The sequence below is a fragment of the Pezoporus occidentalis genome, unplaced genomic scaffold (assembly GCF_034315485.1).
Source record: "Pezoporus occidentalis ecotype Australia unplaced genomic scaffold, CSIRO_AGI_Poc_V1 ctg1284, whole genome shotgun sequence".
Classification (NCBI taxonomy): Eukaryota; Metazoa; Chordata; class Aves; order Psittaciformes; family Psittacidae; genus Pezoporus; species Pezoporus occidentalis.
The window spans coordinates 1232-14623 of NW_026913086.1; the positions used below are offsets into that span (position 1 = coordinate 1232).

At 48.1% G+C, this 13392-nt stretch overlaps 1 protein-coding gene and 1 pseudogene across 1 annotated transcript; one reads left to right on the forward strand and one right to left on the reverse strand.

The window, feature by feature from the left end:
• Positions 1-4704: 4704 nt before the first annotated feature.
• LOC134158277 (olfactory receptor 5G9-like) lies at positions 4705-6116 on the reverse strand (annotated as a pseudogene).
• A 2573-nt stretch (positions 6117-8689) lies between these two features.
• LOC134158276 (olfactory receptor 5T17-like) lies at positions 8690-9613 on the forward strand. Its single transcript, XM_062608024.1, has one exon. The coding sequence runs from the start codon at positions 8690-8692 to the stop codon at positions 9611-9613; it is 924 nt and encodes a 307-aa protein (XP_062464008.1).
• Positions 9614-13392: the final 3779 nt, after the last annotated feature.

The following is a 13392-nucleotide window of genomic DNA, read 5'->3' on the forward strand; positions in this document are numbered from 1 at the left end:
TTGAACACTGCCAGGGATGGAGCATTCACAACCTCCCTGGGCAACCCATTCCAGTGTCTCACCACCCTAACAGAAAAGAATTTCCTTCTTATATCCAACCTAAACTTCCCCTGTTTAAGTCTGAATCCGTTACCCCTTGTCCTGTAAATACAGTCCCCTCCCCAGCACCCCTATATCAGATACTGGAATCTGCCTGAGGTCTCCCCGCAAGGCTGAACAGCCCCAACCCTCAGCCTGTCTTCATACGGGAGGTGCTCCAGTCCCTGATCATCCTCGTGGCCCTTCTCTGGACTTGTTCCAACAGTTCCATGTCCCTTTTATGTTGAGGACACCAGAACTGCACACAATGCTCCAGGTGAGGTCTCACAAGAGCAGAGTAAAGGGGCAGGATCACCTCCTTTGACCTGCTGGTCATGCTCCTTCGGATGCAGAACAGGATATGGTTGGATTCTGGTCTGCGAGCTCACACTGAAGCCGGCTCATGTTCATTTTCTCATTGAACAACACCCCCAAGTCCTTCTCCCCAAGGCTGCTCTGAATCCCTTTCCTACCCAACCTGTAGCTGTGCCTGGGACTGCTCCCACCCAGGTGTAGGACCTTGCACTTGGTGTGGTTAAACCTCATGAGGTTGGCATCAGCCCACCTCACAAGCGTGTCAAGGTCCCTGAGCATCCAAAAAGCATGTAAGGACAACACATCCCAGGAAGATTTTAGTTGGGACACACTTCTGGCCACATGCAACTATGTGTGCCTCCCTCTGTATCACAGAATCCCAGATTGGTTTATGTTGGAAGGGACCTAAAAGCTCTCCACTTCCAACCCCTGCCATGGGCAGGGACCCCTTCCACTGGAGCAGCTTGCTCCAAGCCCCTGTGCAGTCCAAAGCCATCATGCAAGGGGAAGGTGCCAGATATATAAAGTTATAACAGACTGTTTGGTTAGCTGCTCTTTCGAGAGTCATACAGCATAAACTATCAAATGAGTGAAGAAAAGGATCGTTTAAAATATGAAGCAAAAGAGCCCCATGCTCACAGCACCAGCATCCCTCTGATTCCTCAAGGGGATGGTTTCTGCTGCCCTGAAATAAAGCAGAGGAGGTAAGGTTTGCTACAAGGCCTCTGGATCCTGTGGATGCCACAGGACAAAGCAGGGTTTTCATATCAGGGATTTCTTCCTCTTTGCTCTCAGATCCACTTGAAATGGGTTTTAATACTCCCAGCTTCTCCAGGCTCCAGCTAGAAGGGTAATGCTGCTCTGTCTTCTCCCATGCAGCATCTACCCGTCCTTCCAGAGCCTTGTCCTTTGTGGTATTCACAGAGCCAGGGGTAAAACAAGTCAGGGGATTACACATTAACCGCCAGGGAGCTGTCAGACCAGGCAAGGGTCAGCCCAAAGGGCTCCCAAGAGCCAGGTCAGGATACACCCAACAGGTTTTAAAATTAATGGCACCAGAAGGTCTTATTTGAACAATACCAGCCCAAAATTGTTGCCTTTAAGAGTTTTATCCAGCCTTCAAAAGTCCCCAAAGGTGGTTTAGTACATAGCAGTATGTAGTGTGTCATATCTGTATTCAAAAACAAGATTCCCTCTTGGGAAGCACTCTTAGACGTGTTCAACCCTCAGTGTAGGAGAAATCCAGCTCTCCTTTATCTTAGTTTATACTGCTACTTAGAATGAAAAAATAAAAGCACAACTTCCTTTTCATTTTGATGCAGCTGCCTTTACTTTTCAATCAAAAATGCTTCTGTTACTGTGCTCCCAAAAATGAGAGGGGGCTGCGGGACTTCCAGGAAAGGACAGAAGTCACCTCTTTACTCCCAGAAAGCCCTAGTAGGGAATGACCTTGGTTATTCCTGCCTAGCACTTAATGCTCTGTAACAAAAGGTGGGTTTCCTACCCCATGCAGGTTACCAGGATGGATCCACCAGTAGCCCAGGAACTTGGTTACTGTATAGGCATCCTCACCCATTTAATTCAGCATCAGAGAGCACCTAAATAAGCCCAGCTGCTCCCCTGGGATTATTTAGGTGGTGATGGGTGTGATTTACATACATCAACAACAAGGAATTAAATCCTTCACCTACATGGGATAAAGGTTGAGACCTTACCTGTTTTGAGATCTGATGTGTTTTTGTTTGCTTTCATTATAAAATCTGGAATGGCTTTGTCAGGAGTAAAGATGTGCAATGGGGACACTTTCTGAGAGGGATCTGTGGATCTAGAGGAAACAACTGATGGAGAAGGGAATCATTTAAAACACCACGAATTAGCACTTCAAATTGTGTATGGATAGCACAGGCTATTTAATGAAAAAAAAACATTTAAAAGGCAGAGTGAATTTGATATCCTCAACAACAGAAGGACATGGATCAAGTGCAGAGGAGGCCACGAGGATGATCAGGGGCTGGAGCACCTCCCATATGGAGCCAGGCTGAGAACATTGGGGCTGCTCAGCCTGGAGAAGAGAAGCTGTGTGGAGACCTCAGAGCAGCTTCCAGTGTCTGAAGGGGGCTACAAGGATGCTGGAGAGGGACTCTTCATCAGGGACTGGAGTGACAGGAGAAGGGGTGATGGGTTCAAAGTGAAACAGGGGGAGTTCAGGTTACATATAACAAAGAAGCTCTTCCCTGTGAGGGTGCTGAGGCACTGGCACAGGGTGCCCAGAGAAGCTGTGGCTGCCCCATCCCTGGCAGTGTTCAAGGCCAAGCTAGACAAAGTCTTGGGTGACATGGTCTAGTGTGTAGTGTCCCTGACCATGGCAGGGGGTTGGAACCAAGCTCCTTTCCAACCCAAACCACTCTATGATTCTACAATAATCTACATTTCATACAACCTGAAGCCTCAGCCAAAAACTGCATTAGGAAAAGTGGGATTTAAAGCATCATTTCTAAATGTGAGGGGACTTTGAAGCTGTTAAACCATCTGACATTGCTTTAACAGGGTCAGGAAATAAACTGTCTACATAGGATCAGCCAACTGTAGAGGCAACATGATGGCCTTAGTTTATTTATCTATTATCTCTCAGTTTCCTGGGCAAGAACAAGCCACTTGGCTACCCAAAGCTTCCCAGCACGTAAGAAAAAGTTTTTATCTTAAAGAAAAGGAGTGGCTATTCCCAGCAACGTCCAATAGATGGTGGTGTTGTATAAGAAATCCTGATCCATGAGTTTCTAGCCACTTATTTCAAATCTTCTGCCTTTTGATACCTACAGGGACTCCTGTGACCATTTTGCACCTCTTGGAGGTGACCACAGAGAGCAATGGTACCAAGAAGGAACAAAAATCACATAGGAAAAGGAATGGATTTTGTTCAGAAGTAGATGAAATGCAGCTTTGAAGGGGAAATGGGCATCTAAAGAGCAGGCATATGTGGATACTGTCATGTCCTGCTGGCAACAGTAAGAGTCAGCGTCAGGCTGGTAACTTTAGTAAACAGTAAGAACAAAGAATAAGAGTAAAGAATAAGAATATATATAAAATATATATATATAATAAACATATATACAATAAATAAAATGTAAAGGATAAAGAATAAAGTATAAATAAACAATAAAGTAAAAAAAGAAATAAAGATTTATTTCTTAGTGCTGGCCAGGGTCACATCCCTGTTTGGGTTATTTTCCCCTGGATTAAAGAGTGTTTTTCCCACTGGTGATGCCACAGCTCAAGTGACCACAGGTGGAAAATCCCCATCCAGGACTCAGCCAAGCCTTCTCCTTCCTATCAGCCCATCAGCTCCAAATCCATTCCCAGAGGAGCTTGTTTACACAATTGGATCAGGGACATCTCTCACCTTTGAGTGATGAGCTGCTAAAGAAATAGGGAAGTTTTGGGTGTGTGGGGAAACCCTGTGGTGACTGTTTTCCCTGGTGGCATTGCGATTTTATAGCAACCAGGATATGGGGGAGCTGCAATTTGTGCCAGGAATGACTTCTTGCATAGGAAATAAGGACTTTTGGTTGGGTTTCTTCATTACCTTCGATTTCCCTGTTGTTTCAGGGTGTTGGTGTGTTTCCATGTTTGCTTTGGGTTTCTTTAATCCCCATTGCCTCAAACCAAAGTGCAACTCTCCTGCAGCAAACTCTACTGATAACATTCTTGCCTTTGTTTTTAACAAACCACTGTGGGTATAAATTAGAAAACTCCTTAGAGCTTCTCTTAAAGGCTTTGAGAAAGGCAGAACTTGAGGAGGAAAATGAAAGGGTGAAGTTCTACAGCTGCCTGAAAAGAGGTGGCAAAGCCCAATTTGACTGTGATTTAACTCAGCAGCCTGGTTCCAAACACAGACCTGATGAAGAATTTGCATTTCACTCACTTGGCTCATGCACAATATCCCATTGCTCCATAACTGCATTAAAACATCAGTTCATCCATTTAGATCTTGGGTTTCCATCCTTCCTGGGAAAAGCCCATAGCAGCTGGGCCCTCCCCATCCTATAAATCACTGAGAATCCGACTAAACTGAGGAAAGGAAAATCAGTATCGTGGGTGTTGGTGTTGACATTTAACATAAGAATATATTGTGTTATATATAAATATATAGTTTAGGACGCATTTAATATTGTGTTTTTATATATATACAGACATATACATATATGTTTATGTGTATAATTTGCCAGTCATAGGAACAGAGACCTCCTAGATGTCCTTTCTGAGCAATAACTATGTCCTGCTGGTCATAGTCACATCAGTGACTAGTCATGGTCACATCAGGTTGCTCCTGGCCTCATTCAGGCAGCTTCTGAACATGTCCATGGGTGGAGGCTCCACAGCCTCTGGGACAAAGCCTCATGTTACCCACATCCCTGGATCAGGGTTTTCAAAGCCTCACTGTGATTCTTTCTGCTGTTCTCCACAGAGCATCCTTCATCTCTTTGTTCCTCAAGCTGTAGATGAGGGGGTTGAGCATGGGGATCACCACCGTGTAGAAAACAGAGACCACTTTGTCAGTGTTCAGGAAGTAACTAGAGCTAGGGCGTAAATACATGAAGATGGTTGTTCCATACAACATGGTCACCACAATCAGGTGGGACATGCAGGTGGAAAAGGCTTTTTTCCTGCCCTCAGCAGAACGGACCCTCAGGATGGCAAAGAAGATGAAGAGGTAGGAGACCAGAATGGCAGAGATGGTGCTGAGCTCAATGACACCAGCCAAGGAGAAGAGGATCATCTCACTGATGTACGTGCTGGCACAGGACAGAGCCAGGAGAGGAGGAACATCACAGAAGAAGTGGTTGATGACATTGGAGCTGCAGAAGGGCAGCCTGACGATGAAGGTCATCTGAATGATGGAGTTCAGGACACCCCCAATATAGCACCCTACCACCAGCCCCACACATAACCTCCGACTCATGACAGAGGAGTAGAGCAGGGGGTTGCAGATGGCCACGTACCGGCCATAGGCCATGACAGCCAGCAGGAAACAGTTGTCACAAAGACGATGTAGAAGAAAGCTTGGCTCATACAGCCAGCAAAGGAAATGGTCTTCTTCTCCAATAGGAAGTTGACCAAAGTCCTGGGGGCTACCACAGAGGAGAAGCAGATGTGAACAATGGAGAGGCTGCCCAGGAAGAAGTACATGGATGTGTGGAGCTGTGGGTGACCTCGGATGGCTACAATTATCCCTGCGTTGCCCAGAAGGGTGATGGTGTAGATGAGCAGCAACAGCACACAAAGGGCTGCCTTCATCTCCGCTTGGTCACTGAGAGCCTTGAGGATGAACTCTGCTGCTGAGGTGTGATTCTGCTCTGCCATTCAGGGCTTTTGTATCTGGCAAGGAAGGAAAAAAGTCTGGAAAATACAGGATAGTGGAAACCATGCCTTTATTTGAACTGGAATGGGATAACGTGACAATTAGCACCCTGTGCACCGAGGGCATCCCCACTATTCATTTCCAGGGAGCTACAGTGGAATGGACTGCTCTGTGGCCATCTGCTCCAAGCTTGCCCTCTTACACAGCCCAAGGAAAGAGGAGGCCCCTTCTGAAGTGAGAGCATCCCAGCTTCCCCAAACACCTCTGAGCAGATTCATTTGTATCACTCAATCCCATTTTGGTACCTACAGTTTGATGAGGCCAATGGCTACAGCAGCAGAGAGGGATTGATGTGACACAAACCAAGCCACTATTTCAGGGCCAGTGGCTAGGTTCATCTGTCCTTGTGAGTTTTCTCCTCTCTTATTTTCCAAGGTTCCTTAAACATACCATAAGCACCATGATAAGCAGTAGTGCCTAAATGGGCTACAAGAAAGATGGAGAAGGGCTTTGGACAGGGGCCTGTACGGACAGGCCAAGGAGAATGGCTTGAACCTGCCAGAGGGGAGATTGAGATGAGCTCTTAGGCAGAAGCTCTTCCCTGGGAGGGTGCTGAGGCGCTGGCACAGGGTGCCCAGAGAAGCTGTGGCTGCCCCATCCCTGGCAGTGTTCAAGGGCAGGTTGGACACAGGGGCTTGGAGCAATCTACGCTGGTGGAAGTTGTCCATGCCCGTGGCAGGGGTTGGAGCTGGAGGAGCTTTAAGTTCCTTTCCAACACAAACCAGCCTGGGATTCTGTGATGGGCTTGGGAGCATTCATCAGAGGCACCAGTGACAGGGGCAACCCTAAAGCACCCTTCAGAAGGGCCTTTTTCCCCCATTGCTGCCCATTTCAGTCCTTTACCACACTCCTCACTGTTCCTCCCCATCTCCTTTCTTCCACTTTTGGGCACCGCTCCCTCAGGCTCTCCTTTGTCTCTTGTGCTTCCAGCACGATGGATGGAAGAAGGTGAATGTCATCATCAAGGAGAGCACAAGGACTGGGGCTGCCTTGGTCCCCAGTGGGATAAAGATCCAAATTCCCCAGGAAGCCCTCTCCAGGCAGAGGAAGGACAGGAGGGTGACCATGAGCAGCCAGCACAGAGGGACCAAGGCCAAGTCACGCCTGACCAACCTGAGTGCCTTGGGTGATGTGAGCATTGATGTTTGCATGGACAAGAACTAGAGGACAGCATTTACCTCACTGTTAGCAAGGTCACCATGATCTTCTGTTGGCTCCTTTGCAGCCAAACTTGTGAGCTATGGTTTGAGTACAAGGAACTGAAAATGGGTGGAAAGCTGGTTCATTGCCTGTGGTGCCTGACATTGCTGATGGACCCTGGTACCAGCTCCCATTAGAGAGATTCCCCTCATCTTCCTGCCATGGTAATGTCAACCATGGCCCTTGTGAAGCTGTAACTGCCTCAGAAATGCTTCAAAAGTGGATTTGAAAGGTTGGGTTGTTCTGTGGTTTGCTCTAAGGGAGCCCAAAGCCCTGTTGCTTGCTCAAGCTCAGGTCATCTCCTCTGGGTACATTTCTTCTCCGAACTAATCAACACAGAGAAGAGATAACGACCTGCTTTGGGCTTTGTCACCTCCTGGGGACCAAAGAGATTCACAGTCCCACATCCTCACGTCACTTGAAATAGGAAGGGGGTTTGCTGATGCTGGTTCATTCCCAGGCTCCCTGCACAGCTCCAGGCACGTTCATCTTCACATCCATCTCCGAGAGCATGAGGAGGGCAGCAGAGACAGAGCTGAGATGTAAGTGAGGGGCAGCATCTTCCAGCCCATCATTCTCCTGTGGTTCTCTCTTGCCAACAAGCAGCAGCTCCTGTCTTCATCTCCTGCCCTACTGCAGGGTTGTGGGCTTCTTGATGATGCTGTGGGCTTCCCAGGGAGCTGCTTGTGCTGTGTGATCCCCACGCTGCTGCTGAGAAGGCAGGTTTGGAGATCACCCTGGTGGAGAACACACTCAGGAGACTTCCTGTCCTCACTGACCAGAAAGGGCTTCTGGATGAGCACCAGAAGCTTTCCTGTACAGGACATTCAGGGTGCTCCCCATTGCTGAGATGAGGCAGCTCCAAAAGATGACTTTTTTCCCCAAAAACGTGTTTGAGAAGAGATTGCTGAGCTCTGGGGATTGCCCATTTCTATTGGAGACTCAAGGGAAAGGTTAAAGAAACATGAAAATGTTTTAGATCTGACAGAGTGTGTCAGGAGGGAGGGGAAACTGATATTAACTACTGTGTAAGGTTGCATCGGATCATAGTATGGTTTGTGTTGGAAGAGATCTTAAATCTCACTCAATTCCAACCGCCTGTGATGGCCAGGGACACCTTCCACTAGAGCAGGTTGCCCTGTCCAACCTGCACTTTCCATAGGTCAGGAATTTGTTCCAGTTAGGAAGAAAGCGAAGCAGAGAGGGAAGAAGCGGGTGGTTGGCCAATGTCCATGAGAGGATGAAGGATGAACTCTGCACTGTGAAAGCCCCACGTTTCTCTGTGTTCCAGGTTGAGCCAGGTGGACTCCAAGCCCCAGGCTCAGCAGGAATGCAGTCAAGGAAGTGCAGCACTAAGGTAAAGATACTTGGGTGTGCTACCTCCCCACTGCTTTCCACAGGGGTCATTGATCAACATCTCAAGGTGAGCCAGAGGAGCACACACCACGTTGTGCCATGGTGTTCAACTGCTTGAGCACCCCTTTGTTCTACCTGTGCTGGCACACGACTTTCACCAACCTCTTCCTCATTGATCTGTGCCTGAACTCTCCCTTTCCATCCTGCAGGACTGTCTCTGAGCAGCTCCCACCACACAGAGGCTTTTCCACCTGGGACATGCCTGCCTCTTGGAGAAGAAACCCCCAGCCAGAAGCTCACACACAAAGCACCATCCAGCCCATGGCACAAAGCAATTGCACCCAAGTGACCAAGTTCAGCCTGGTGGGGTTCACAGAGGACCCGGTGACTCAGGTCTACTTGTTCCTGCTCTTCCTGCTCACCTACGTTGTCACCATTGTGGGCAACCTGGGCATCATCATCTTAATCAGGGCCAGCCCCCACCTCCACTCCCCCATGTATTATTTCCTGGGCAATCTGGCCTCTGTAGACCTCTGTTCTTCCACTGTCATCACCCCCAAGATGTTGGTTGACTTGATGTCAGAGAAGAAGAGCATTGCTTATGCTGGGTGTGTGGCTCAGGTCTTCCTCTTTCAGTTTTTTGGGATAACTGAATGCTTCCTGCTCGCTGCAATGGCCTATGACCGTTACGTGGCCATTTGCCATCCCCTGCTGTACCCCCTTGTCATGTCCCCAAAGTGCTGTTTCCAGCTGGTGACTGCCTCGTACCTCCTGGGGCTGACCAATGGTGTGGGACAGACCATCAGCATGTCCACCCTGTCCTTCTGCAGCTCCAGCACCATTGACCTCTTCTTCTGTGACATTTCCCCTCTCATCTCACTCTCCACCTCTGACACCACCCTCAGCCACATCATCCTGACCACTGCAGCATCTCTCTTTGGTGTGTCCAGCATCCTGGTTATCCTGCTCTCCTACGTGGCCATCATCGCCACCATCCTGAGCATCAATTCAGCCGAGGGCAAGCGCAAAGCCTTCTCCACCTGCACCTCCCACCTCACCACTGTCAGCATCTTCTATGGGGCATGCTTTTTTATGTATTTATTCCCCAGCTCAGACAGCTCAAGAGCAGCAGATAAATGGGCTGTGGTGCTCTACACCGTGGTGACTCCCATGCTGAACCCCTTGATCTACAGCCTGAGGAATAAGGAGGTGAAGGAGGCTTTGAGGAGGCTCACAAAAATATAATGATCTTGAATGGTGCAAGTTTAAGGCCAGACAGAATGGAGATGTGGGGTAGATGCTCGGGTATTGGTTAAGTATGGACAACATGTTGGGGGTCTTCTGCACGCAGAATTATGTGATGTACTCGTTGATATGATTGAGAATACAAATAATTTCACTCTCTGAATTTTGGTAATTATATTTAGTAGTGAATTTCACCTAATTAGTTAATTTGTACTTTATTTCACCTAACGAAGACACAGGTAGACAACTACAAGCATGCACTTCTCTTCATCTCAGGAAAAGGGGGGACCTGATCGCTGCCTACACCTGCCTGAAAGGAGGATGGAGCCAGGAGGGGCTGGGCTCTGCTCCCAGGGAACAAGGGATGGGACAAGAGGAAATGGCCTCAAGCTGCACCAGGGCAGGTTTAGATGGAGCTGAGGAACAATTCCTGCCCCAGAGGGTGCTCAGGCATTGGAACAGGCTGCCCAGGGCAGGGCTGCAGGCACCAGCCCTGCAAGTGCTCACAAACCCTATAGAAAAGGCCCTCAGTGCCATGGGTTAGGGGTGGCTTTGACAGGGCAAGGGAACACTTGGAGCGCGTGAACTTAAAGCTCTTTTCTTTTTTGCTCTCCCTTTTGCTTGGCAAATGAGAATAAACTGTGAATTCTACCGTTCCACTGGATCAAACTTCATTTCATAATGGTGTTGTTAAATCATTAAGGGCCTTAAGAAAAGGACAAAAACACAGTATTTTTAGCTTTTGATGGACAAAATGATTTCCAGAGCCATACACCTCATTTAATTTTAGACAGCAAAGAATTTAAGTGAAATATGGTACTTGTGTGACCTCTGTTATGAATGAAGGCACTTTGTAAGAGTTTTAAGACGTGATAGTGATGAATCCACACCAAAGGGCAGAAACTATCAAGGAATCCTCATCCACTGCTCCACACCTTTGCTTTCCATTCCCCTGTTGGCAGCAATAGAAGCCATGATCTCCATGGCAGCCTGATCACAACAGAGCACAGGAGCTGTGGTGCTGTTCAGCAGCCTTCAGACCTCCTACATGGCAGCCCTTGGCAGCCTGGAGCAATGGCATTGCCTGCCCTGATGTCTCTCCTGTTGCTTTCCTGCTCAGAAAGCTGAATGGTGATGGGCAAACACAGTATACATAAAACACCCCAAAATACATCACTGTGTGCATTACCTCAGCCCATAGAGCTGCATCCTCTGCTGGGACCATGGTGAAACCTGGAGCCATGGCTGAGCCTTAGGACTATCCTAGACACACATAATAACCAAGGCTGGAGGGAGAAGGTCCATGGCTGGATTCAGTTAAGTCAGGATCTAAGTGGTTTGCTCATTTCTTAACAACACACAACTAACAGGCACCCAGGGTCAATCAGCTGAATCCTGCTTTGTTCCCAAAGCTTCCTGATAATTCCCTGGTTATTATTTAACCCAGCCAAAGGTTGTTTTCCTGCTGAGCCTTGCAGAGAAGCAGGGGCAGAGGTTTCACACCCTCCCTGGCCCCTATGTCAGTGTTTGACTGCTCTTACAGTGGGGTTTTCCCTCTCCCTCTGTTTCTAACTGGAATTTCCCATGCTGCAAATTCACAATAGGAAATCTCAGATTTACCCTCATCTGCAAGATAAAGCACATGGAGAACTTGCAGGAGGCATCAAGTCAAAAAGAATGGGACACCATTAATTCTTGCATGAATCCTTTCTCTGTCCCTGAAATCATAGAAGCATGGAATAGGTTGGAATGAAGGGAGCTTAAAGCTCATCCAGCTCCAACCCCTGCCACAGGCAGGGACAACTTCCACTAGAGCAGCTTGCTCCAAGCCCCTGTGTCCAACCTGGCCTTGAACACTGCCAGGGATGGGGCAGCCACAGCTTCTCTGGGCACCCTGTGCCAGCGCCTCAGCACCCTCACAGGGAAGAGCTTCTGCCTAAGAGCTCATCTCAGTCTCCCCTCAGGCAGGTTCAAGCCATTCCCCTTGGCCTGTCCCTACAGGCCCTTGTCCAAAGCCCCTCTCCAGGTTTCCTGGAGCCCCTCTTAAGGTATTGAAAGGCCACAATAAGGTCTCTCTGGTGCCTTCTACAACAATATTCAATGACTTTATGTCCAGCTGCTCTCTCCTTCACCATCACCAAGTGTTTGAACAGGAACATGAGCTCTTAGTTTCTCAAAAACACAAGTCTGTGGCTACAACCCTATCACTCTGCTCATTGTGGCTTCACATTTCAGCTGCTCTCAAAGCCAAAAGCTTTTTGCTCCTTTTTGTGTGTTAAAGGAAACCAGTGGTTTGCTGTGTCTAAGGGCTGCCACTGCCTTCAGTGGGGTTATCATCTGATCATGAGAGCAGAAGAAACACCACATGATGTTCCAGGAAGCAGAAGCAGCAGCCAGCATTGCAATGCATCTTCCTGCTGGGTCATGATGAGCAGGCAATGAGGTGCCTGGCTTCTGGCATTCCTGCTGAGGAGCTCCTAATGGCTTTAGCTCCCCACTCTCAGGTGGAGCTGCTTTCATTGTGGTTAAATCTGGTTTAAAGGCAGCTGAGCAAAGGCTGGGTAGGAGCTACCTCCCCTTCTTTGGGTACTTAGTGATTGGATTTAGGAATCACCTCAAATGTCCTTAGGGAAGCATTTATCTCCTTACATTTGAATGCACCATGTCACCTCTATGTGTTTACTGGGTCCATCAGCTCCCTTTATTGCTGAGGGAGATTTGGTAGGATTCATTCCTCTCACTGCAAGGCAGACACCTCCATTGCTCCAGCTGAAGAGATCTGAATGAGCTCTGCTGATTGCATTGGCCTGAGTCTCATCAGCTGTAATGGGACATTGGCTCATAAATAGGTGAGCAGAAGCACTCATGTTTGGGTCTTAATGTAAGTCATGCCTTAAAGAGGGTGTGTGACTTAGTTTTTGGTGGTTTCTGCTCTGTCTCTTTTAGCTGATGAGTTAAGAAATGTCCGGATGGAAGTGAAGTATGTTTTTCCCCTTTGATTGGAAAGGATTTGAAGACTTGGGTTTTGATTGTGTAGATCCTACACTGGGCATGTGGATTAGGTGTATAGGAAAATCCAGGAGCATGGTGTACCAAGCTGTTGTCTGTAGGGTGGCTGGAACCTGAATTACCTGAGTTTCCCTTGGTGTAGAAATAAACAGGGTAAATTCAGTTTGATTTCAGTACTCCCTTTAAAACTGTTGGCCGTGTTATCTTTTCTTTTTGAAAATGAACTGGGCAATACTAGAGTGGCTTCTTTTAGATACCATTGCTATTAGGGAGTGAATAAACCTTCTGAGGTCCTGGTGGAAGAAGCAAGGAGATCTTCTTCAAACACTGGTGAGTTCATCTGTGTCTACCTTTACCACTTTTGATGGCTTGGAAAGACATGGTGGTGCCTTGAGATGAGCTCTTTGGCAGAAGCTCTTCCCTGGGAGGGTGCTGAGGTGCTGGCACAGGGTGCCCAGAGAAGCTGTGGCTGCCCCATCCCTGGCAGTGCTCAAGGGCAGGTTGGACACAGGGGCTTGGAGCAAGCTGCTCTAGTGGAAGGTGTGTGCCCATGGCAGGGTTTGGAACTGGAGGAGCTTTACAGTCCCTCCCAGTTCAAACCAGTCTGGGATTCTGATTTTTGAACCCAAGAAAGAGAAATTTGCATTTCCTCTATCTGGAGACAGGGTCAAAGTGAGATGGGGAAGGTTGGTTTGAGCAAGGACAGACAGAGCCATTGGCAGTACTGCTTTTAGCTGACCTTAGCCACCTGCAGTGTCAGCATGTGTGTG